At 38.6% G+C, this 23,321-nt stretch overlaps 2 protein-coding genes across 2 annotated transcripts in view; both read left to right on the top strand.

Moving 5' to 3' along the window:
* Window positions 1-18,930, top strand: part of clmpb (CXADR like membrane protein b) — a 155,320-nt gene extending 136,390 nt beyond the window's left edge. The window contains exons 6-7 of the mRNA XM_073929724.1: window positions 3,412-3,553; window positions 8,899-18,930. Of these exons, the coding sequence (XP_073785825.1) occupies window positions 3,412-3,553; window positions 8,899-9,238 (482 nt within the window). The 3' untranslated portion in view covers window positions 9,239-18,930. The remainder of the gene's footprint in view (window positions 1-3,411; window positions 3,554-8,898) is intronic.
* The window catches only part of gramd1bb (GRAM domain containing 1Bb), a 242,619-nt gene that overhangs the window by 3,017 nt on the left and 216,281 nt on the right, over window positions 1-23,321 (top strand). The window lies entirely within an intron of this gene.

Genomic DNA, 23,321 nt, shown 5'->3' with positions numbered 1-23,321 from the left:
ACCTATTTTATTTACTAGCTAGTAACCCTATCGTTGCATTTAAATTGAAACGTCTAAACCTAATTAGAGAAGCCTGATAGATAGAAAATGCTCATTTACAGAAAAGAGGTCTGATAAACTTAGAGGGTTTTGCATCTGAACTGTTCATACAAACACACACACACACACACACGCACACACACATTACATTATATATATATATATATATATATATATATATATATATATATATATATATATATAAACACACTATATACTACTGCATATATACATACATACAGTAATGTATATATACAGTACTATATAGTGAACTGTCCATATATATATATATATATATATATATATATATATATATATATATATATATATATATATATATATATATATATATATATATATATATATACATACATATATACACTGTAGTACCAATTGAGATCCCCATATAATCTGTTTAACACTTAAATCACTTCAAGAATTTGCATATTTTATTACAAGAACTTGCATAAAAGTTTTGTTCATAAAAAAAAACTAATGTCTGGCTTATTTTAACATTTTTAGTTAAATTATAAAATAGCATTTATTCTGAAAACCTCTGAAGCCATTTCATGTCAGTTTCAAATATTTTACTTTGTTATGTTCAGAACATACTATGATTTATTTTACATTTTGCTTCAAAACATTTTTATTCAAAATATTCAAACTGATCTAATCTAACTGATGCCATTAAGTTGAAATATTTATAATATTACATATGTTTTAATATTAGAATATTTTGACGCAACAGATGCCGAATGTAAACAAAAACAAAAAAAAAGAAATCATATTCTAAATGCACTGTGAGGGCTAAAATAAAATACTATTTAATGCTGCTTTGTTTTCTTAAACACACACATACATATACTGAGCAGACAGTATGTATTTGTCATGAGTCAGTGTGTAATGATTCTGGAAGAGGCAGAAGAATTTAATGCTCAGCAGAGGAAAAGATTGAGAGAGTCCTATAAACACTTGACAACTGCTATTCACATCACGCAACATTGAAACTATTTATGTGGAAGAGTTTTTTTTCCGCTGTCGTGCCTGGCAAAGTTTCATTTGCATCTACCTAATTCGGTTTTATCTCACGAAAACACTAGTAAAGTCTAACTACCATATGGGGCTCCATGCTAATATAACTTTTAAACAATGTACAAATCTAAAGCTCGTTGTCAAACACACATAAGTATTCTTTAAAGGTGCCCTCAGTCAGTTTTATTGACGTTGCGCCGGTCGATATATGGCAGCCGTGTTGGACTTTCTGTTACAACATTGTAAAGCTCTTCGATTCGCAGTCAGACGTGATTTGTTTATTCATTGAGTAAAATAACCATTTACCGGAGGGTCACTAAGGTAGAATTAGTACACACTGTAAACAATGTAATGACAAAAAGTCAAGACAACACATCTTTTTATGTTCATTCATTCATTCATTTTCAGCTTAGTCCCTTTATTAAACTGGGGTCGCCACAGCGGAATGAACCGCCAACTTATCCAGCATATGTTTTACACAGCGGATGCCCCTCCAGCTGCAATCCACCTCCATGAAGCATCCATACACACTCAATCTCAATTGATTAAGTATTGGTTTAAGTAAAATGTTTGTATTTGGCTACGTCCAAATTTGAAATAGTTACATACTCATCATATGTAAGTACACCCCTCACAAATCTATCTTTTACATTAATATTTTGAATAGGACCCTATACAATATTATATTTGTGCACATACATTAGATTAGTCAGTATTGAAGCCAAATCTTGAGCTAATCTATCAAAATAACTTACAATAACGGTTCAAAAACTAGTACAGCCAAATATATATGGTATAGAAAAATATTGAATACAAACTTTTAAAAAAAGAGGAAAATTCAACAGTAGCAAAACAAATAATAAAATTATAATTAAAAATGTTGTAAAAATGTTGTAGGCTGTATTTTTTTGTCATATTTTGCTTGAATTTAATTGTATTATTTTTCAATTTCTAAATATGTTTGATGACTAAAATATTATTTTAATAAATATATCTGTTTAATAAATCTGTTTTTTTAATGCACTAAAATACATTGCCTATATTGACTAAGAAATTAATAAAAATATAAATATATTTTCAAAATGGGCTGTTCTCAATTATGCTGAGCACTGTATATATAATATATATGCATAAAATATATTTAATTATATATAAATAAGATAATATTGTTTTTTAATTCCATTTAAAAACATTGATAGCATTGTGTTCCGTTTAATGCTAAATGACAACATTTTCATTAGTTTGCAGAATATCATTTTTTTCCCTCAAATATATAAAACTTTTTACTGAAACACCGGCCTGATCTCACAAGAAAGAGTAACTAGTTTACATTCAGTCTTCAGAGTTCAGTCTTATGAAAATGTACGTGGCACCCCACCCACCCCCCAAATCCAACCGTCTTTGGGGTATGAGCAAATTGCTGCAAAGTGAAGTTTATTTATAAACTACTGTCGAGAGGATCATGTGCTTATGATTGCATGCAGTCGGTCCCGCATTATTTATTTTATATGAATTCATGAATCAGACGATTCCTAAGCCCTAAGTTCCATATAACAGCCATCCTCTTTTTTAAGAATCCCCCCTTCCACCCCTACTCCTCCTCCTTTACTAGATGGGTGGCACGGTGGCCCAGTGGTTTAGCACTGTTGCCTCACAGCAAGAACATTACTGATTCTACTTTTTACCAAGCCAGTTGACATTTCTGTGTGGAGTTTACACGTTCTCTCCATGCTCACGTGGGTTTCCCCCGGGCCCCCTGGTTTCTTCCCACCGTTCAAAAACATGCAACTTAAGTTAATAGACTAATCCAAATTGGCATTATAGACATGCTCCAAGTAAGTAGTTATCTCTTAAGAGCAATCACTGTCTGTTCATTAGCCACTATCGCAGGGGAGTTCTCGAGATCTACCTGAGCTCAAACTCCCCTCTAGCCTTGCAATTGGGAGGGAGCCCCGAGCTCGAGGATCTTATGAGCTCAGGGGTCTCTCCTGAGACAGCATGCCAAACAAACTTTAGAAACAGTCATCAGCTAAGTTTTAACTCTTCAAATTGTACGGATGAGATTGTAAAAATTCATACGAACTAGCCACTAAATCAAAAAGTTGCCACGAGATAGCGTTGGAAACACATAACTATAAATCATAACTCCAGAAAAACTGAGAGATTTCAAGTGGTCTCAGATTTGTCCATAGCAGTGTATTTATAGTTATTTGTTTTGTGGTAAATTGAAACAGAAAACAAAACAGAGCAGACTTGGACATATGAATGTGGCAAATGTGACAGATGTGATGTGACAGTATGATCAAAATGTCTCTTTCTCTCTGTCTCGTGTGTGTGTAGATGTGCGAGGTATGGGAGTGGTGGCCGGCGCAGTGGTCGGCGTCTCATTCGGTGTTCTGCTCCTCATTCTCATCATCTGGCTGGTTTTCCGCAAGAAGGAGAAGAAGAAATACGAGGAGGAAGAGACGCCGAATGAGATCAGGTCAAAACTTTGAATTCATTAGTCACATTTTCTGTTATATTTCATCTGCAACAACAATGTGAACTTCTATAAAGACGAGTTTGGACATTCAATTCTGAATGCATAGTTAACCAAAGACCTGAGGAGATTTCTCTGCATCACAGACTCGTGAGTGGTAGATTAACCTGCTTCTGAATCTACAATAATGAAGGAAATTAAATATGGATGGAATGTTGAGATGATTGACCGGCGACGTAACTAAGCAACATAACGAGTTTTAATAAGGAATTGAAACTTTGCTAAACCCCGCCCTCTTTAGTGACTGTTCGCTGTCAAGCTTTCGTGCCTGGCACGTCTATTACAGTATGTATGTGCTGGTGTCAGACATTATCAGGGATATAGTTAGTTATTTTTGGCGAACAGGTGAGATATCCAAGAGAGCCAGACAAAAAAGGACTGCAGTATGCATTACAGGGGTATATTCATGACATAAAAGCAACCCAGGCTCATTCTGAAAACGTAGTCCCGTGGACGTTTCTGGAGACCGCAAAATACGTCCCGGGAGGAACGTATGGCTGCATTTTATTTTTTTTAAGAGAACGCTAAGGGGTTGTGTGACGCCGTTCCCTTTCGCGCTTGCCGGCTGATCGCTTACCTACGTGTGGAGGGCTTTTCCGCTGCAGTCAGTTTTTCCGGTCAGCTCATCGTGTGCGTCGGCGGACTTCAGATGCACAGAGGAGGAGTTGACAAAGGCGTCCGGGGAAGAGCGGTTCCAGAAACCAGGTAAGACAAAAACAGAATCCAAAAAATAAAGCGAACGAGTTCATAACGGGGTGAAAACGTGGTGAAATCCAAAAACGTTGTAAAAAAAATACAGAGGGCTTTTATTTTTCTAGACGGCTTTTCTAAATTGTTGCTCCGGTTTAGGGAAGTGATCGGGCGGGTGGGTCAATCGGTAAAACTGGTTGGGTTCAGGGAAGGAGGAGGGTGGGTCAGCCGATTGGCCGGTCGCACAGTCAATCATTCATTCAGTCAGACAGCGGCCTCTGGTGGGTTGATGCGAGAACAGCGCGGGCGCGAACGGCCCTCGCGAGAGACGTTCGAGATACGAAAAAGCGCACACAGCGGCCTCTCGCGGATTCGCGAAAACAAAAACTGCACAAATATGTACCTCCCGGGATGTATTTTGCAGTCTCCAGAAACGTCCGCTGGACTACGTTTTCAGAATGAGCCTGGGTTGCATAAAAGGCAACCAATTAGAAAATAATTTAATCAAAACTGAAGGTAACGTTAGCCTAGCCACCTCATACGCTGACCATTCAACAGCTTAGTTCATGCACAGCAGGAGAGGTGACATTTACAAATAATCTAATCATTACCATAACGGTAACACTTTATAGTAACTACACACTATAAATCCTTTATTTAGCAATAGCAAATTGTGAATTTATTATCTGTTAAGCATTAACTCTACATTAATAAGCGTTAGTAAGCAGTTTATAACTGCAGCTACAAATGCTGTATTCTTGACTTACAAACATACTTAAAATGTGCTTAATAATTGTATTTTCATGCTTTGTTAATGATTTATTTTCATTACTAAATTAAGTATTGCATTTTTTAAAAACCAGTTTTATTTAAGAGTAGATGAGGGTTTTTAGGATCATTCAGAATGAGTTAGTAAATTATTAATAAATTATTGAAATCAACATTTAAATGTCTTATTATTCAGCCATATATCAATGGTTACTATGTGTGTTAACCCTTAAAGACCGAAACAATGAAATAAAGTAAGTATTTATTAAAATTAAAATAAGTATTGTTCTTAAATGTTTAATAACTTTTGATCCGCTGACGACCCGATCCCTACAATTCAAAGATTGGCATAAAGAAGAGAGTCTCAGCTTTCCATCGCTGTAAAACATTACATTCACGGACGTGATGAAGTGTGGTTACGTCCTCACATTTTGACAAAGGAAAGCTCGTGGCTTGTGTCTCGTTACAAACCAGACATGATGCATTGATCAATTGTCCCTCCTCCATGCCCAGATTGGTTCAAACTCGCTCTCTCTCAACCAATAAGCATAGGTTTCGCTTTGTGGACCAGCAATTAGCAATTTGAACAACCCGAAATGGTATTTGACAGGGTGCGTGCGACGTGTCTGAAGAGCGAGGAGGGATGCGGTGCAGAGGAGTGAGAAAGGTGTGCGACATATTTGAGGATCGGGAGGGAGACGAGCAATTTGCGCGAGATTACCATTCGTTTGCGCACCCATTGCGCTTCCATTCGTATCTCTGTGCATTTGCGGGAGACTTCCGGGAGACTTGGGATGTCTGGAATGACCTCCCGCCCTACTAATAATTCTCTCTTCATATAGCCGTATGCCTATTACATACTGTATCCATAGAACACTGTGATATAGCCGGGCTCTGATCGTATCGCTTTCTCACTACAATCGATCCGCTCCAGAGTTTGTTTCAAGACCACCTCATTCAGGCGATCTCGGATTGATTGTTTTGGCGCGGATCCGAGCGTGATTGCTGGATTCACATATGCCAAACTAACCGCGCTAACTGGGTGAACGAGACAGGTTCCCAAACAAAAGTCTAGGTGTGAAAGCACCCTAAATCCCCAAAAGACCGATGAAAACTTCAGTGAATTGTAGCATGTGACATGGACATGAGGGATATAAATGACTGAAAAAGAGCTGCGGGTGAAGTATATTGATGGCAAGTGCTTAGATTGTGATCATATCTTGGTTTTGTTCTGTTGATATGTCATTTCAAATATCCGTAGCTTGAAACAGATGGAAATAAGACTGCTTTTAGTATGACTACTATGGCGAGAGCTTAAACGGAGCAGTGCTTATATTATCGATCACCAAATAGAAAAAGACAGCTGTGAAACATAACCTGCTCGTTCAATTTTTGTAGGAAACACAGTTTAGATCTTTTTAGGGTAAGAGGTTTGTGAGTTATTGCCGTCTATGACTGTGTCAGGAAAATCAAAACAAAACCAACTTAACCCCGCTCTTTTAGCGCCCCTCACAGAGCTTGATCCACGCTGGCATTTCTCCCCTTGGGTTTTAGGTTTTGAAAAGGGAAAAAACCCACCACCCTGTCTAAACTTTAAGGATATCAGATTTGCACAATCCATATGCACAGCGCTTTGGCTTGTTTCCCTCGCTCGAAAGCTTGACAGAGTTCCTGCACCTAGCTACAGTTGCTAAGCCACGATTGGTGTCTGGCGGTTTTTGGGTGTGGCTTAGCGAAGGGCCAATTAGTGTGTCCCAAATTTTGCATTCTCTCCTGTTACACACTTTAAAGTATCTACTTTTTCTTCACCAAAAAATTCATAAGTATAGGATAAGTATACGAATTGGGACACACTATACTGCCTTCAGGACAGTCTTCATAATACATCACACAGCTGTTATTTAGGCTTACTGTATGGTGACAGAACTTTGTTGTTTGTGCTCACATGAATAATGCAGCCACAAACTACGGCTGTATCACTGAATTATGCACACACACACGCAAACATAGTTAAGCTCTACACGGGGCCATTCCTGTGCACACTGTGACTGTCGCATCACAGTAGGTCTCTCCATTCATCTTTAATTGCAAATGTGTAGCCAGAAGCACAAATTCATCTTGATTTCATTTATACGAATGTGACTGAACTTTCTTGCACACTGTAAAACCCAACAGTCAACTTCATCGAATGAAATGAGTGTAGTTAACTCAAAATTGGCTGAAAGTTAATTCTACTCAAATGGAAAGAGTTCTGAATTCTGAAGGTAAAGATTTTAATAAATACCTCATTACTTTAACTTAAGTTTGCACTTGACCTTGGTGGGGACAAGTGAATTAAATACACACATATATATATATATATATATATATATATATATATATATATATATATATATATATATATATATATATATATATATATATATATATATATATATATATACTGCTATTAAAATATATTAATAATTAATCCTCTTTTCGTGCAAATTAAATTAAGTGACTATTGAGTTTTAGGCCCGATTTTAGAGAATCGGGTGGTTCGAAAGACCAAAAATTGTATTATTATTATTATTATTATTATTATTATTAATATTATTATTATTATTTTCATGGTTTCCACTACATTCATTCTTCCATGGCAGGGCGCCACGCCAAAATTAATCCCGCCATGGCTACATTACAGCTTTCCATTCAAAACATTCAGTCGTGTTTTTTAATAGCGGGTTTTTATTATTATTATATTAAATTAACATTTAAAAATATTATAGTAAGCAATTTGACAAAAAAGTTGGAAATATTTTTTGGTACATCAAAAAGTGTGGTTGTGATAACCATCCGCCAAGATAATCCAGCAAAAAATAGTTATTTAAACGTCACTAAAATGCAATATTTATACCTCATAATTAAATAGAAAATGAGACAAATAACTGCAAAAAGGTTCAGTTTTTCAGAAACAAAAGTCACGCCTTTTAATAAGGTGGCTACAGGTCTGATGGGGTAATGTTAAAAAAAAAAAGTTTATTAATGATAAAGATTTAACTGATGAAGAAGAGAGTTTAAATATAGTACAAATATAACATGTCTCATTTATCAGTATTATGCCTATACACAGGCTCTATTTTTTCTGACAAATTGTTTCAACTGAAATTGGACATGCTAACTACTCTGAGAGATTAGGAGAACTGACCGGGATCATATACGTTACTTTAACGTTAGCTGTTTATTCTGCAGTTAGTTTTCAGGGCATATTATTTCTGATAGACTGCGACATTAACAGCATTATCTTGATAGACTCATTCAGTAGTGAACTTGCATTTACGGTATGTGACTTTAACTTTCGTCAAAAAAATAAGACCTTATGTCCACCTTTTTTGCTGCAGTCTTCCTTACTTGTGTGTCACCCAACACACCATAGTCAGCAAGGGATGAAAACACTCTAACTGCATTTGGCGCTGCTTGTATCTGAGAGCAGCCACAGCCTCTCACATGATAGCAGGGAAAGGCACAGCCAATCAAAATGCCCATATATGCGTTTTGGGGGCGGGAGGACTCAAGAAGAGAACATAATTTAACCCTTTCAGTGTGTCTAGCTCTCTATGGTCTAGGTTAATGTTGCCTGTGCAATTTTTATTTATTTATTTATTTTAAATGGATTAAATCACCTCCATCCACCCTAAATCTATGCCCCTGGTTTACTGAAATGTAAACGATTTTATTATTGTGGGTAGTCTTTGACAATTTAAAGCAGCCAACATACCCAGACCTTCACCCCTCAGTCTGAGGTCTGTCTATCTGAGAGTAAACCAACTCCTTTTCCTTTCTTTCTGTAGGGAGGATGCAGAAGCCCCTAAAGCCAAGTTGGTGAAACCGAACTCCTTGTCATCATCTCGCTCTGGCAGCTCGCGCTCCGGTGCTTCTTCAACACAGTCCATGGTGCACAACAGCGTCCCCCGAGGCCAAAGACCACGGCCACCCGCTGTCGCCGCCCTCAAGGAGAACGGACAGCCCCACGGCTTCCCACAATCACCCCCGGCCTACACACAGGTCGTGCCCAAAACCCCAGAACCACCCGTCACCCCAAAATTTAGACCTCCTGTTCCTCCGGTGGTCATAGGTGTCCCGCCGGGAGTCATGGTTCCTGCTCAAAGCAAGGCCTTTCAGACAGTGTAGAGAGTAAAGAAACGCAGCCTGATGCGGGCTTCTGTACAAGACACACACAATGACTCTTCCAAAAGATGCAACTACAATTGGAAAACAAATACACACACACACACACACACAAAACACTATAAAGTAAAAGCATAATTAATAAAATCACTTATATAAAAATGTTGAATGCATACCGTATTTACAAGGGAAATTACAAAGTGCTTGCCCCCTTCTGAAGTATTATAAGGTCAAAAAATAAAGCTGAAGAGGAGAGAGGAGCTAAAGAATGTTTCATTCTCATTCTTTGGTTCGGTCTCCTTGTGTTTTTTTCCCCTATTTTTTGTTTTTCTTTCTCTTTTTTTGAACACTTGAAGGCTTTGTGGGCGGTGGGGTGGAAAGATTTCCCCAAGTGCAGTTTATTTATTTATTGAATCAGAGAGGCTAAAGGACCAAGGACAGGCTGAGTTTATGAAACATGATGGCGAGGGAAGGACCGACCAACCGAAGAGAAATGAAGGGTATTATCTAAAAACCTGCTGTTGATGGCTCTGGAAAAACGAACAGCCCGTCTCATTCGCATTTTTTCCCCGGAAACCAGTGAAAGCACTGAACATGCTTCATACACCAAAACCCAAAGGCAATATTAATTGCCTTTCTTAACAAACCACGAATAAGGAAACTTTGAAATGAATGGCTCCCGATGGACTTTCCAGCATGCGGTTGACGTGTCTTTGATGTTGCAGCACAGAAAGATTTTAATAGTTGAGTTGTCATATAACACACTGTTGGGCGAATTCACTGAATGATTGCTCTGTTGGTCAAACACTACATGTAATACAGTTTAATTGGTATCCTTGTCATTCGTTTTTGCACAAACTCCCTTTTTTCATTTGTAAATAAGGGTAATTATTGTACCTTTTAATTAAAAATCAATGCCACTGCCTGCCACAGTGGTTTGCTTTTATCGCCCACGATAAGTGGACAGTAAAAGAAACATCGCATAAGAAATTTTCCATCAAATGATGGAGGACTTATTGTACAGTTGAAGTCAGAATTATTAGCCCCCTTTTATTTTTTATTATTTTCTTCTTTTTAAAATATTTCCCAAATGATGTTTAACAGGGCAAGGAAATTTTCACAGTATGTCTGATAATGTTTTTTCTTCTGGAGAAAGTCTTATTTGTTTTATTTTGGCTAGAACAGAAGCAGTTTTAAATTTTTTAATCTACATTTTAAGGACAAAATTTTTAGCCCCTAGCTATTTTTTTAGACAGTCGACAGAACAAACCATCATTATATAATAACTTGCCTAATTACCCTAACCTGCCTAGTTAACCTAATTAACCTAGTTAAGCCTTTAAATGTCACTTTAAGCTGTATAGAAGTGTCTTGAAAAAGATCTAGTCAAATATTATTTACTGTCATCATGGCAAAGATAAATAAATCAGTTATTAGAGATGAGTTTTTAAAACTATTGTGTTTAGATATGTGTTGAAAAAAAAACTTAATAAATGGGGGCTAATAATTCTAATAATTCAACTGCATATTTCAATGTGCTCTGAAGTGCATTTTGGAGTGTTCACACTTGGCAGCTTGGTTTAAATTTTGGTGCCGTTGTTCAGTCAGTTCTGTTCAATTGAATGAGTATGAATGCTGCCATTTAAACAGTGGTGCTCACCAAACAATAGACCAAGCCCACAAATCTACTTCAGAATAAACACTGGTGAGGTTCATCTGAAATAGGAACTCAATATGGACCACAAACAAATCACTGCATTCAAACAAACCATAAACAGGATGTCAAACGATGTCATCACAAAAAGTGAGCATTCTCCAGCATACCTGGTTTTCTCGACATAGTTTTAATGGAATCTATTACTGTTAACACAGGTGTCAGAAGCACATTACTTTGAGCAATACTTTCCTTTCAAGGAATATTCAATTCATGTTTCTTTCTATAGCTCTTTTACGATGTACATTGTGTCAAAGCAGCTTAACATAGAAGTTCTAGTAAAGTGAAACTGCGTCAGTCCAGTTTACAGAGTTCAGTTTAGTTCAGTTCAGTGTGGTTTAAATTTCACTGCTGAAAGTCCAAACACTAGAGAAAATCCATCGGTGTCCAGCTCCACAAGTCCCAAACCAAGCATGCCAGTGCTGAGGAACATAACCTCACTAATTCACAAAAGTGAAGGGAAAAAAATCTAGAGAGAAACCAGGCTCAGTTGGGCACGACCATTTCCCCTCTGGCCAAATTTCTTGTGCAGAGCTGCAGTCTAGGCACCGGATACTTTCCTTGCAATATTTTGACTGCTTTACAAATTTTATAAGCTCCTTGTTAGTTACTATTATCAAATGTATTCGCATACAACAAGCTTGTTAAGCCACAGCATTACTTTAGATGTTCATTAAGTTTAGTCTTTAAAAAGAACAGTACACTCAACAAGTAAACCAGGACCAAATGTAATATTTTCTAGACCAAGGATGCTTTCACACTAGCACTTTTGTTCTGCACCCGGGTCCGTTTGAAATCATAGTACTGTACATTTAGCTAATGTTAACGTGTCTTCTGAACTTAGGCAGAAAAGAAAGAGGCAGTCTGGGGTACGGTTCATGCGAACTCTGGTACGGTTCACTTCTGATGTGAATGCAATCGTACCAAATAACGGAAGTGAACCGGCAACTGTACAACAAACAAATCATTTTCATAACATTCATATACAGTTGAAGTCAGAATTATAATCCCCCTTTTGATTTTGATTTTCTTTTTTATATATATTTCCCAAATTATTTTTAACAGAGCAATGAAATTTTTCACAGTATGTCTGATAATATTTTTTCTTCTGGAGAAAGTCTTATTTGTTTTATTTCGGCTAGAATAAAAGCAGTTATTAATTTAAAAAAAAAACATTTTTGGGACAAAATTATTAGCCCCTTTAAGCTATTTTTTTCGATAGTCTACAGAACAAACATTCGTTATACAATAACTTGCCTAATTACCCTAGAAATTATGAGTTAAGCCTTTTAATATCACTTTAAGCTTTATATAAGAGTCTTGAAAAATATCTAGTAAATTATTATTTACTGTCATCATGGTAAAGATAAAATAAATCCGTTATTAGAAATAAGTTTTTAAAACTATTATGCTTAGAAATGTGCTGAAACAATCTTCCCAGAACAGAACAAAAATTGGGAAAAAAATAAACAGGGGCGCCAATAATTCAGGGGGGCTAATAATTCTGACTTCAACTATATGTGTGTGTGTGTGTGTGTCTTACCTTAGTGACAAGCGGAACAAACACAGTGATAATTTCTTGACTCCTCTAAAAACAGCTTCTGCAGACACTGTGTGATGTTCTGAATGTGGAAACGAGTCGCTTTCTATATGTCCAAATCCAAAAAAGTAAAAGCAGAATAGTTGCGATGTGGGGACGTCTTTCCATTTCGGCGATTTGCTTTCGTGACAGTCACCTAGCAACAGCCGTAAACAAAACAGCAGCTCGATGATGCAAGCGTACCGGGAGTCAGAAGGAAAAAAGACAGTGTGAACACAAACCAAACGGAAAGGTGGCAAGGGGGGACAATTGAACTTGGGTACGGTCCAGGCAATTGAACCAAGTGTGAAAGCACCCCAAATGAACCAAGAGAAATGAACTTTAAGTGTGAACACACTGTTATTGCTGTTTCAGGTGCTTTGAATTTCCCAGTATATTAGTGCAAATCTTTCAGTGTAATTGTTTCATGCAAAACTATAATCTGATTTGCATAATTCCACCGAATCCAATGTGACCTATGGAAATAAACAACACCATCGGTGAATGCAACTGATTCTTGGTGAATTCTCCCAGTGTGTCAACGAACATGAATTGTTGCAGTGAGTTCTGTGTATATACAGGGAGTGTTACATCCTCGACAGAAAGTCTGCGGTTTGGTTTCAGATGTCGTCCTCAACGCTTTATGGACAGTTTCAGTTTGTATTACATACCGACCATGGTATATTTATTACAGCTGTATTTCCAATGATACTAAAGCCAAAATCTGTCACAAATACTATGAATGTGTATGTCAACGGTAGTTGGTTTTATTTTATTGTTTTCCTTCTTTTCTACGATACCCAGTGGTACTACGTAATAGCATATGATGCACAAGTAACTTTCAAATATAATCTCACAGTACTGTGGACAAGTAAACGAAAGGGAATGCTATAACAGGGACTTCTGTACAGAGCGCGAGTGAAATATGCGTGTGCGGATTTGCCGTACTCCCATTTGAGTTCATGTATGCACCACGGTACCGTCCGAGGACTCTCCTAGGACCCTCTAACAACAGGCTGTCTCAAGATGGCTGCCTTTTTGTGCCAGCCGCCCCGCAGCTTCCTCCAGCAAGTGCTGTCAAAACCCTCTCCATTAGCGGTGTCTCAAAGCCCCTGGGAAGACCTTGCTTGGTGCATTTGTGAAATTCGAAATGGACAAGTTGCCTGTTTTGTGTGCCTTCACAGTGAATTCTTCCCCCGAGATTGCTTTTGTCCTTGGTTCTTCGCAGTGTACCAGACGAAAAAAAAAAAAAGGGAAGTCATGTGTAAAACGGCCCCCGTCAGCGGAGGCAGAGCTTTCTGGCACAAAGAGGCAGGTCAAACGCAGCCACACAAAACAATGTACACTCTGTAGTCATGATGCTGTTTTATATTGTACATACAGATAAATATACGCACACAATATCCTTTAAGTTATCGGTTGAGATTGGGGTTATAGGCCATAATAAAGATGTAGATGAGGTATTATGCATTTTCTGAGAGTAATAATTGGTCACTGTAGCCCCTGACCCGCTAAGCTCCCTTTAATAAGTAAAATCATTTCCTTCTTAATGGCTACTTGTATATCTGCCATTGATGGACCTTAAGAAATTATTTAAGAGAGGACAAGCCATAAGATGCAAGGAAGCAAGTATATGACTCAATTACCCAACGCTTCGCCCTTCATGTCGTGCCAATATAGAATAACCTTGTTCGTCATTCTTATCGGGTTGCAGTTGTGATTGAGTCTGTAATGTAGCCGAGCGCTGCCTATGCCAATTCACCGCCTTCCTGTTACCTTCCTCCAACAATTGTGTTTGATACACACCGATACGCTTCTTCCCAAGTGTACACAGTCTAACACGACCTTATAAATAGAAGCACACTTGAGAGGCGCTCTCCAGAGCCACATTCTCCACAAGGCAGTGTAGGCGTTGTTGTTGGGTGAAGTGTTGTCAGTAAGTGTGATGGATGGGCTGTCACGACGAGTGGGGAGTGAATGATGGGAATTGTAAGGAGAACACAGGCAGAGTTCTGTGGGTCCAAACCCTTCACTACACTTGCCTCCAAACTGAGATTAAGATGTAACCCATCCAGTTGGGCACGTTTTGTATAGGCAGTAACTCTTCCCATTTTAGTGTTGAAACATTTGCTCTGTTCCAAATCCTAGTGAGCTGCCTTGATGTCTACTTCCTATATAGGTTGCTAACTCAAAAGTTAGCATCCAACTTGGTTCTTGAGTTATTTTATTCAACTTGATTTAAAAAATGTTTTTAAAAGTGGTAAGATGTAGTTTTCATCAGAATTTCTGGTCTGTTAAAATAAAAAAAAACGAATGTGGGCTGATAGCTTTCATGAAAGCATAGTTATCAACATTTGAAGTGGATTAAAACCCTTTATCAAATTTATCCTAAAACTATTGAACAACACCAGTTCTTGTCTTTGGACAGTTTTGGAATACTTTTTGAACACTTAAAATGTTGATTACTGTATATTATTATGTGAAGTTTATTCATAAACAAATTTCGAGAGGATCACGTGCTTATGATTATTCGCAGCTGTTCCAACTTTAGCTAATGACTGATTATCCTATCAGATGATCCTTAACTCACTATAAATAACCAGACTTTTCTCATCTCAATATCTTCGTCAACCCTACTTTCCCTCCTTTCAAACGGGCGTCACGGTGGCCAGCGATTAGCGCGGTTGCCTCACAGCAAGAATGCCCCTGGTTTAATTCCTTTCCAAACCAGACGGCATTTCTGTGTGGAGTTTGCTTGTTCTCCCCGTGGTCGCGTGGGTTTTCCCCGGGTCCTCCGGTTTCCTCCCACAGTTCAAAAACAAGCACTCTAAATAATTAATCAAAACACATTAACTAACCTCTGAGTACACCTTTCAGTATACATATCTGACACTTAGCTACAACAAGCAAGAAGGGGAGTCATCGAGATCTACCTGAGCTCAAACTCCCCTCTCGCCTTGCAACGGGAGGGAGCCCAGGGCTCAAGGATCTTATAAGCTCAGGGCTCTCTCCCGGGACAGCATGCCAAACTAGCTTTTACTATCAATCATCAGCTAAGTGTGAACTCTTGAAACAACCTTGGAAGTGGGACTCATGTATGTCTATAACAGTTTAGAAGTTTCAAAAAAGTTTTACTTCCAGAACTTGCAATTTTACAAGCAGTGTTACTAAGTGCTGAGTTTTAAGTAAGCAATATTTTCAAGGTTGAACCAATGCCTTTTCAGCTGATTGGGACCACAAATATGTCCATTTCAACTGTAGGGACCAATCTCAAATGTGATTTTTAGTTTAAAAAGATCCACCAGTATGTGATTTCACCCGATGTGGATCCCATCTAAAGCACAATCATCTTTAGAATCTTTTTAAGTACATCCTATTCCTATTACGAGTAGAACCAGAGGAGTTGGATTGGAACCAAAAGCTGTGGTCTTCAGTTTCCTTGTTAGTGCAGCCGCTTCCTATTCTGAAATCACTGGTTCCTGCTCAGAAAGGGGCAAGTAGATCCGAAGGGGTTGGATTGGTGCCGTGATCCTGATGGGAGTGAGGTTTGGGAAGGGGGATGGAAGGGTGCGGTTAAATAATGACAGGCACTAAAGGCTGTGGTCTTTAGTTTCCTTGTTAGTCCACTCGCTTCCTATTCCGAAATCATTTGTTCCTGCTCAGAGTGGGTCAAGTAGATTCAGAGGGGTTAAATTGGTGCCATAACCCTGATGGAAGTGAGGTAATGGCAGGCACTAAAGGCTATGGTTTTCAGTTTCCTTGTTAGTCCACCGACTTCCTATTCCAAAATCACTGGTTCCTGCTCAGAGTGGGTCAAGTAGATCCGGAGGGGTTAAACTGGTGCCGTGACCCTGATGGGAGTGATGTTTGGGAAGGGGCAAAGAAGGGAGCAGTTAAATAATGACAGGCACTAAACGCTGTGGTCTTAAGTTTCCTTGTTAGTCCACACGCTTCCTATTCCGAAATCACTGGTTCCTATTTAGAGTGGGTCAAGTATATTCAGAGGGGTTAAATTGGTGCCGTGACCCTAATGGGATTGAGGTAATGAAAGGCACTAAAGCAGGGGTTGGCAAACTCGGTCCTGGAGGGCCGGTGTCCTGCACAGTTTAGCTCCAACTGTAATCACACACACCTGCTTATAGATTTCAAGTGATCTTGAAGACACTGATTAGCATGTTCAGGTGTTAGTATTGTAGCTAAACTCTGCAGGAAACCGGCCTTCCAGGACGGAGTTTGCCCACCCTTGCACTAAAGACTGTGGTCTTAAGTTTCCTTGTTGGTCCACCTGCTTCCTATTCCAAAATCACTTGTTCCTGCTCAGAGTGGGTCGAGTAGATCCGGAAGGGGTAAATTGGTGCTGGGAGATGGAAAAGAGTGGTTAAATATTGACAGGTACTAAAGGCTGTGGTCTTCAGTTTCCTTGTTAGTGCACCTCTTTCCTATTCCAAAAAAAAACGGTTCCTGCTCCACAGTGGGTCAAGTAAGTCCAAAGGGGTTAAATTGGTGCCGAGACCCTGATTGGAGAGAGGTTTATGGGGTGAGTGTAATGGAGGTCAACTCGTGAGAGCTGTTCGAGTAAACTCCACTGATCTCATGAGGTGCACTAAGGACAGTCGTTAGTGTTAGTGTTCCCTCCTCCCTTGACCCACAAATTCTCAGGTTAAATCCCACTTGAAATGGGTCAAGTACAACTCAAGGATGTCCAAATCAACTTTGTCGTACTATAATTAAACTCTCACCTGTCGATATTCCTGAAGACTTTCTGTGTGTTTTGGGATTATAGTGGCCCTCCAGGACCAGAGCTGACCACCACTTTACCAGAATATCCTAGCCAAGTGTGTCGGAGCTACTTGGATCTAAACTTTGCAGGACAGTGACCCTCTCGGAGCAGAATTAGATAGCCCCATTGTTTTACCTAATGAATTTAGGTATTGGATTTTTAAGTTGTATTGTTTTGCTCTCTCTCTACCCTATTGGGTGGAATTTTTTAACGAACTTACAAATAAAAACTATACATGGAATACTGCCTTCATCTCCACTGCCTACTTGACACCAGCATTTAAACTGAAAAGGCAACTTATGATGTACTGCTAACTTCACAGCATGCTAATGACAAACTCAGATTTTTTACAAGCATGTTACTAAGATACAGTATAAGTTGATTCTTATCTAATAATTCGAATTAAAGTAGGCCTAATAATGCATAACACAAATGTTAAATCATTTGAATTTGAATAATCAATAAACACAGCAATCTAAAGCCATCCTGGATGGATTTTTAAATTAGGTAAATTACAGTGCAACAGTGCATTGCTCTTTATTGATTCAGGTGACGCTGCATTCTTTTGAAAATTCTTTAAAATGCTGCCTATTTAGGCAGCTCTGATGGTTTTGGAACAGAGCCATTGATTATTTTGGATTTATTAGTTCTTTGGGACATCACAGCACCAAAACTAGCTAAGATTGGCCTCTATACTAATGAGAACACCATTCTAGCCAATCCAGTCATACATAGGGACCATTTTTACATTTTTATGAGCCTCTCTCGCGTTTCCTCCGAACAAAAACAATCTGTCTATTTCCTCCGACGATTAATCTTTGGTGGCTTTTATTTCAACACTGTTAAAGATCTGACATTTAGAAACCATCAGTGTTCACTCTTCCATAGAGCCACCAATGCATTCTAAGTGGTGCTCACAATGCATGAGGACATTCAGCTTTGAACGTTTCGGCTGGAGAAACAGTTAAGGCCCATCTATAGTGTGTTTTTTGAGACAACACTCCTATTTTAAAGACGTACTTGACTGTCTATGTAGCCTTTTAACCGATCGTTGTTACCCAACATGGATATTAAAGTCATTTTGGATGTCTGAAATCGCTCCTTCGGCTCCTCTTGGAAACTGTAGCAGTATGCGTTACTTTGAGGGGTGTAAAAGGGAATTATTTTCCATTGGAAAAGCAAAGGAATTGCATGTTATGGCCTACAGGTCAGATATTGGGAATGCTTTGCTTCTGTGTTCATACCTGTATTCGGCTGAATATGTAAATGTAAATATTATTATCACCCTCTTCTCTGAAAGTTTGTCTTTTTTTTGGTTCACGTTGATTTTTTTTATTAACATTAACTGTGCTTTCCTCTGCCATCTTGAGGATTTTTTCATTTTTTGCCTGTGAATGTGCGAACTTAGGGCTGAATTTTCCTAAAAGTGCGAGACTGAAAGAAAGTTACTCATGGTTTTGTTTTGCTGTTGCACACACTTTGAGTTTTGTAAACTGGTTTGTTCATTTCGAAGATGATCCATTCTTGTAAATATGTCCCTCTACAAGTAAAAAATTGTATATTTTTACGGACTCTGAGTTATTAATACTTCATTTGCAAATAAAATATTCAATGACAAGCTATTTGGCAGCCCGTTATTTGGTTGGAGCAAAGCGCGGACAGAGAAGGAACATTTGTGATGGAGTTTGGCTTTATGGTGAGACAAACATCAAGAAAATTATTCAGAAACAATTACGCCACACACAAAAGAGGCACGATTCTACTATTACACAGAAATATTTTAATTTGATCTGAGCTATCATGTAGACACAGTGAAATGAGTGAAACAAGCGATGTCATTAGACAATGATAATGTTCCCTCACTCCAGTTTCACGCATCCTCGATTCTGCAAATTATCATTTATAGTAAATGAAGATGACATTTGCATTGTTGTTGTGACTTTCCACCATTTTGATGTGGACTTTTTATATACATCAGCTAAGAATTTAGAGCAGTTTTTTTTTTACTCTGCAACCAATGCAACTGAAAATTTAGGACCGGGGTGGCCAACCATGTTCCTTTAGAGCCACCTTCCTGCAGATTTCAGTTGCAACTAGGGATGTAACGGTATCAGAATTTCACGGTACGGTAATACCTCGGTATGAATGTCACGGTACGGTATTTATTGAATCATTTACAGGAAAAACAAAACTTATGAAAATACTCCAAAAAAGTGCCAAAAGTGTCAATGACATACAAATTAGCCATCTATCTGTAAGCTTTGAAACAGGAACTTCAATTTTAATAACAAAAAATCATTAAACCATGTAAAAAAATAAAGTTTCAATTTAGTATTGTTGAAAACTCATCTCATTCAACATTTAATCACTCACTCACTCACTTAGATAGAGATGGGCTTTAAGGAAAATTATCTTATAACTATAATCTGGTAAAAGCTGGTATCTCTGGGTATTTACAATGTCCCCTGCAACAGAAAAAAACCCTCTCCTTTGGGACTGAGGTTTCTGGGACAGAGATATGACTTGGCCCAGGTTGACAGCAGTGGGTAACGTTGTGCATTGTCTTTCCCCCACTTGAGAGGACAGCCATGAGTGAGATAGAGGTCTCATGTCTGCATCAATCTGAACAGTGTGCTGTGTTTCTGCAGTCCCCATGACTGATTATTAGTCGTATTCCCCAACTTGCAGGCACGTGCACACACAGGGCTCAACCTGTGCAGTGCACATGCCCTTTTTAGTCTTGGATAGAAAGTGCCCTTCCAAAATGATCAAAAGTGCCCCCGCGACGCGACACACGCTCCGTCCCGCCCTTCAGTAGGCGCGCGACAACAACGCTCTTGAGTATGCGCGCTCAACCCCCCTCTCTGCTTTAAGCAGGTCGCACAACAGAAGCGCCGCTCGGCGCCGCGACACGGCGCGCACATGACAGTTTAAAGTATCACACACCAGACGCGCACATTCGAAGGATATTTAACATGAAACTAATCAGATGGCGCTCTGTGGCGCGGCTGAAAAATGAACTGCGTCCTGAGCAGTCGCCGAGCGCCGCCGACAGCCGCCGACTTGCGGTGCCGGTGTGTGTATCCTGATAGAAACCTATGTTTACAATTCTAAAATACATGGCGCTGCGTGGCGCCGAGCGGCGCTTCTGGTGTGCGACCTGCTTTACAGTACGCGCGCGACAACACTGTTATTCAGTACGCGCGCGGCGACAACACCCGCTTTAGGTTTTGATCATCTCCAGCTCTTTTTCATCCCCGCTACTAGAAGCACACTCCATTTCCGCATTACTGGATCTGTAGTGACAACAGACCGCAAAGGATTATGGCCACGCCTGGGCTGATGGGAAATGTAGTTTCAGCTACCTCCCATTCGCTTCATTCGCCTGAGCAAATTTTCTCAGAAGACCTATAGTTTTACCGAGTCATGCGACTACGGTAATATCGAAAAAAATTAATATTGCGGTATGACGGTATTTACAATACCGTTACATCCCTAGTTGCAACCCATATCAAACACACCTGCCTGTAATTATCATGTGGTGTTCAGGTCCTAATTAATTGGTTCAGTTGTGTTTGATATGGGTTGCAACTGAAATCTGCAGGAAGGTGGCTCTCCAGGAACAGGGATGGCCGCCCCTGCTTTAGGGTGACAATACCATGGTTTCTTGTTTAGGTAAACCAAGGATTAAGGTTAGGGTTAGGGATTAAGGGATTAAGCTGGATTTTTCAGCAGGGAATCCAGGATCGCATCATACTTGGCAAACTCACAATGTGCATTGTCTACTGTTGTATACGACTGAAAGGCTTTATTTTACCCAAACTACCATCTGGATATACTTTATACCACTTATTATTATCACTACTTGCCACAAAACTTTAAAAACTTACACACAAAACATTGTTCTGGGCCGTAATAGTTAATTAATTCTTTAATTAAATGGAAAGTACACAGAAACTAAATGGATTTCACTTACCTACATACTATTCATTCACAAGATGGCGCCAAACTGTCAAAAACAGCTTGAGCATAAAAATAAGGATGTGAACGTATTTACTAAGGCTCAATCCCAATTCTGTTTTTGTACTCCTACTCCATCCCCTTAGCCCTTACGACCGAGGGTCAAGGGGAAGGGCTTCAAAATTTAACCCTAAGAAATGGGACAGCACTACAGCACCTGCACACGTCATCATATGTCCTCGCGATCTCCTGCTTTACATGAGATCAGACGATCGTGACTGCTGTAGTTGTTCCAGTTGTGCTTCTTTTTTTTTATCTCCAGGAAACCACTGAAGGCAGATAATATGATGATACTTCATAATAATGATATAATGTGGAAATAAGATCGTAGTGCATTTAACACAGTGGCCAAATTAATCTGTGTAAACACACCAAAAACAACATTAACATTATAGCAGACACTGTGAAAAGCTCATTGACAGCCACTAGACTTTTCTGACATCGAGTATTCCTGTGTCGTCGAGTGTCAGAATGTTGTGGGACTGCTGTACAGGAGTTATTATTAGAGATTATAGATCGCGAATAGATCGGGAAAATTAGCGATTTTAAATTTAGTTTTTATTTTAGCGTTTTTTGTTAAAAAGCATGACGGTAAAACACGAACGTGGTTATGAATATATTTAAATGTGTTTGTTTTTTGTAAAATTTCGTAATAATGACAAAAATACTAATTAGTGGATTTCCTTACTTCCGGGTGCAGCTGGAGCTGGTGTATTCTGGGAAATTTTTACCTACCCCTTGGTTTCGAGTGTGGTTCTGAAAAATCTTCGTACCCCTTGCCCTTAGCCCTACGCCTTCAAGCTAAAGAGAATTGGAACACCACCACCCCTTCACGGGCACGCGCAAAAAAAGGGGTACGGGTAAGGGGAAGAGCTAAGGGGTAGAATTGGGATTAGGCCTAACACTCAAGATAATTTAAAGTACCAGAATGAGTCTGTGTTATTAGTTTCAGTCGTTGTTATCTAGGAATAACAATCAGCATTCCAGACAGCCGTGTAGCCTAATAACACGGAATAACATACTGCAACTTGGAAAGTCGCCACTGGCCAATCAGAATCAAGCTTTTAAGTGCGTTGTGTAGGAAAATGCCATAGAATATAAATAAAATCTTGCATTTGTCATTTGTTTCACTTGTCCTTCACAACTAAATCCAGTAGGCCTAATCTGTTAACTGCTATAGCCTATTATGGATACATTCATGTTCGGTGGAGACTCCTATAGCCTATACTGTTAGACTATTATCAGTCTCACTGAGATTAATATACTCCTCTGATCTAGCCAAACATTAAATCGATATTGGTGACCGTGTTAACCCGTTTTAAATCAGTGAATTATTATAATTAATTATTATGTTTTACTAGAAATGATTACACTTCATCTTGTTTACCATTTAAATGAATATATATTACAGAAATTAAGTCAACAGAATACTCTTTTCCTTAAAATGTCACATTTATCCCAATGTTTTACTGTATTTGTGAAATTTGGTAGCAATTTCAATTAAACAAATGTTAGGGGTTTCTACATTGATTCTATCTACCGTATCTAGTTTTATTTTTTACATCATTTTAAAAATACAAAACAGCAGTACTATATTGTGTCAGAGAATCTTACCGTGTTATTAAAATTCATTGCATTTATTTATATTTTATACATGGTGGCTTCTGAGATCCCAGACATCCTGTAAGCAATGTATAAATTTATGGAGGATGGGTTAAAAGGCATTAAATTATTAATTTCCATTGTCATTCCAACAATTCATCTTGATACAATGTTAATTATAGGCATATTTACTATTTTATATTATAGTAACAGTGACTTTGGAGTCTCATATACACAAGTGATAGACCCATGTATCCACTCTGTAATGCCACATTCATTTGTTGTAAAACTCTGCTCCCTAGTGTTTGAAACGTCACAGTCAATCCACATTCAGTTACATACAGATGACGTGCGTTCTGAATGAAATAAGGATTCTTCCACTAGTCAAACA

The sequence above is a fragment of the Danio rerio genome, chromosome 18 (assembly GCF_049306965.1).
Source record: "Danio rerio strain Tuebingen ecotype United States chromosome 18, GRCz12tu, whole genome shotgun sequence".
NCBI classification, from domain to species: Eukaryota; Metazoa; Chordata; class Actinopteri; order Cypriniformes; family Danionidae; genus Danio; species Danio rerio.
The sequence above is the reverse complement of the archived record's forward strand: the minus strand, read 5'-3'. Positions and strand labels throughout refer to the sequence as shown.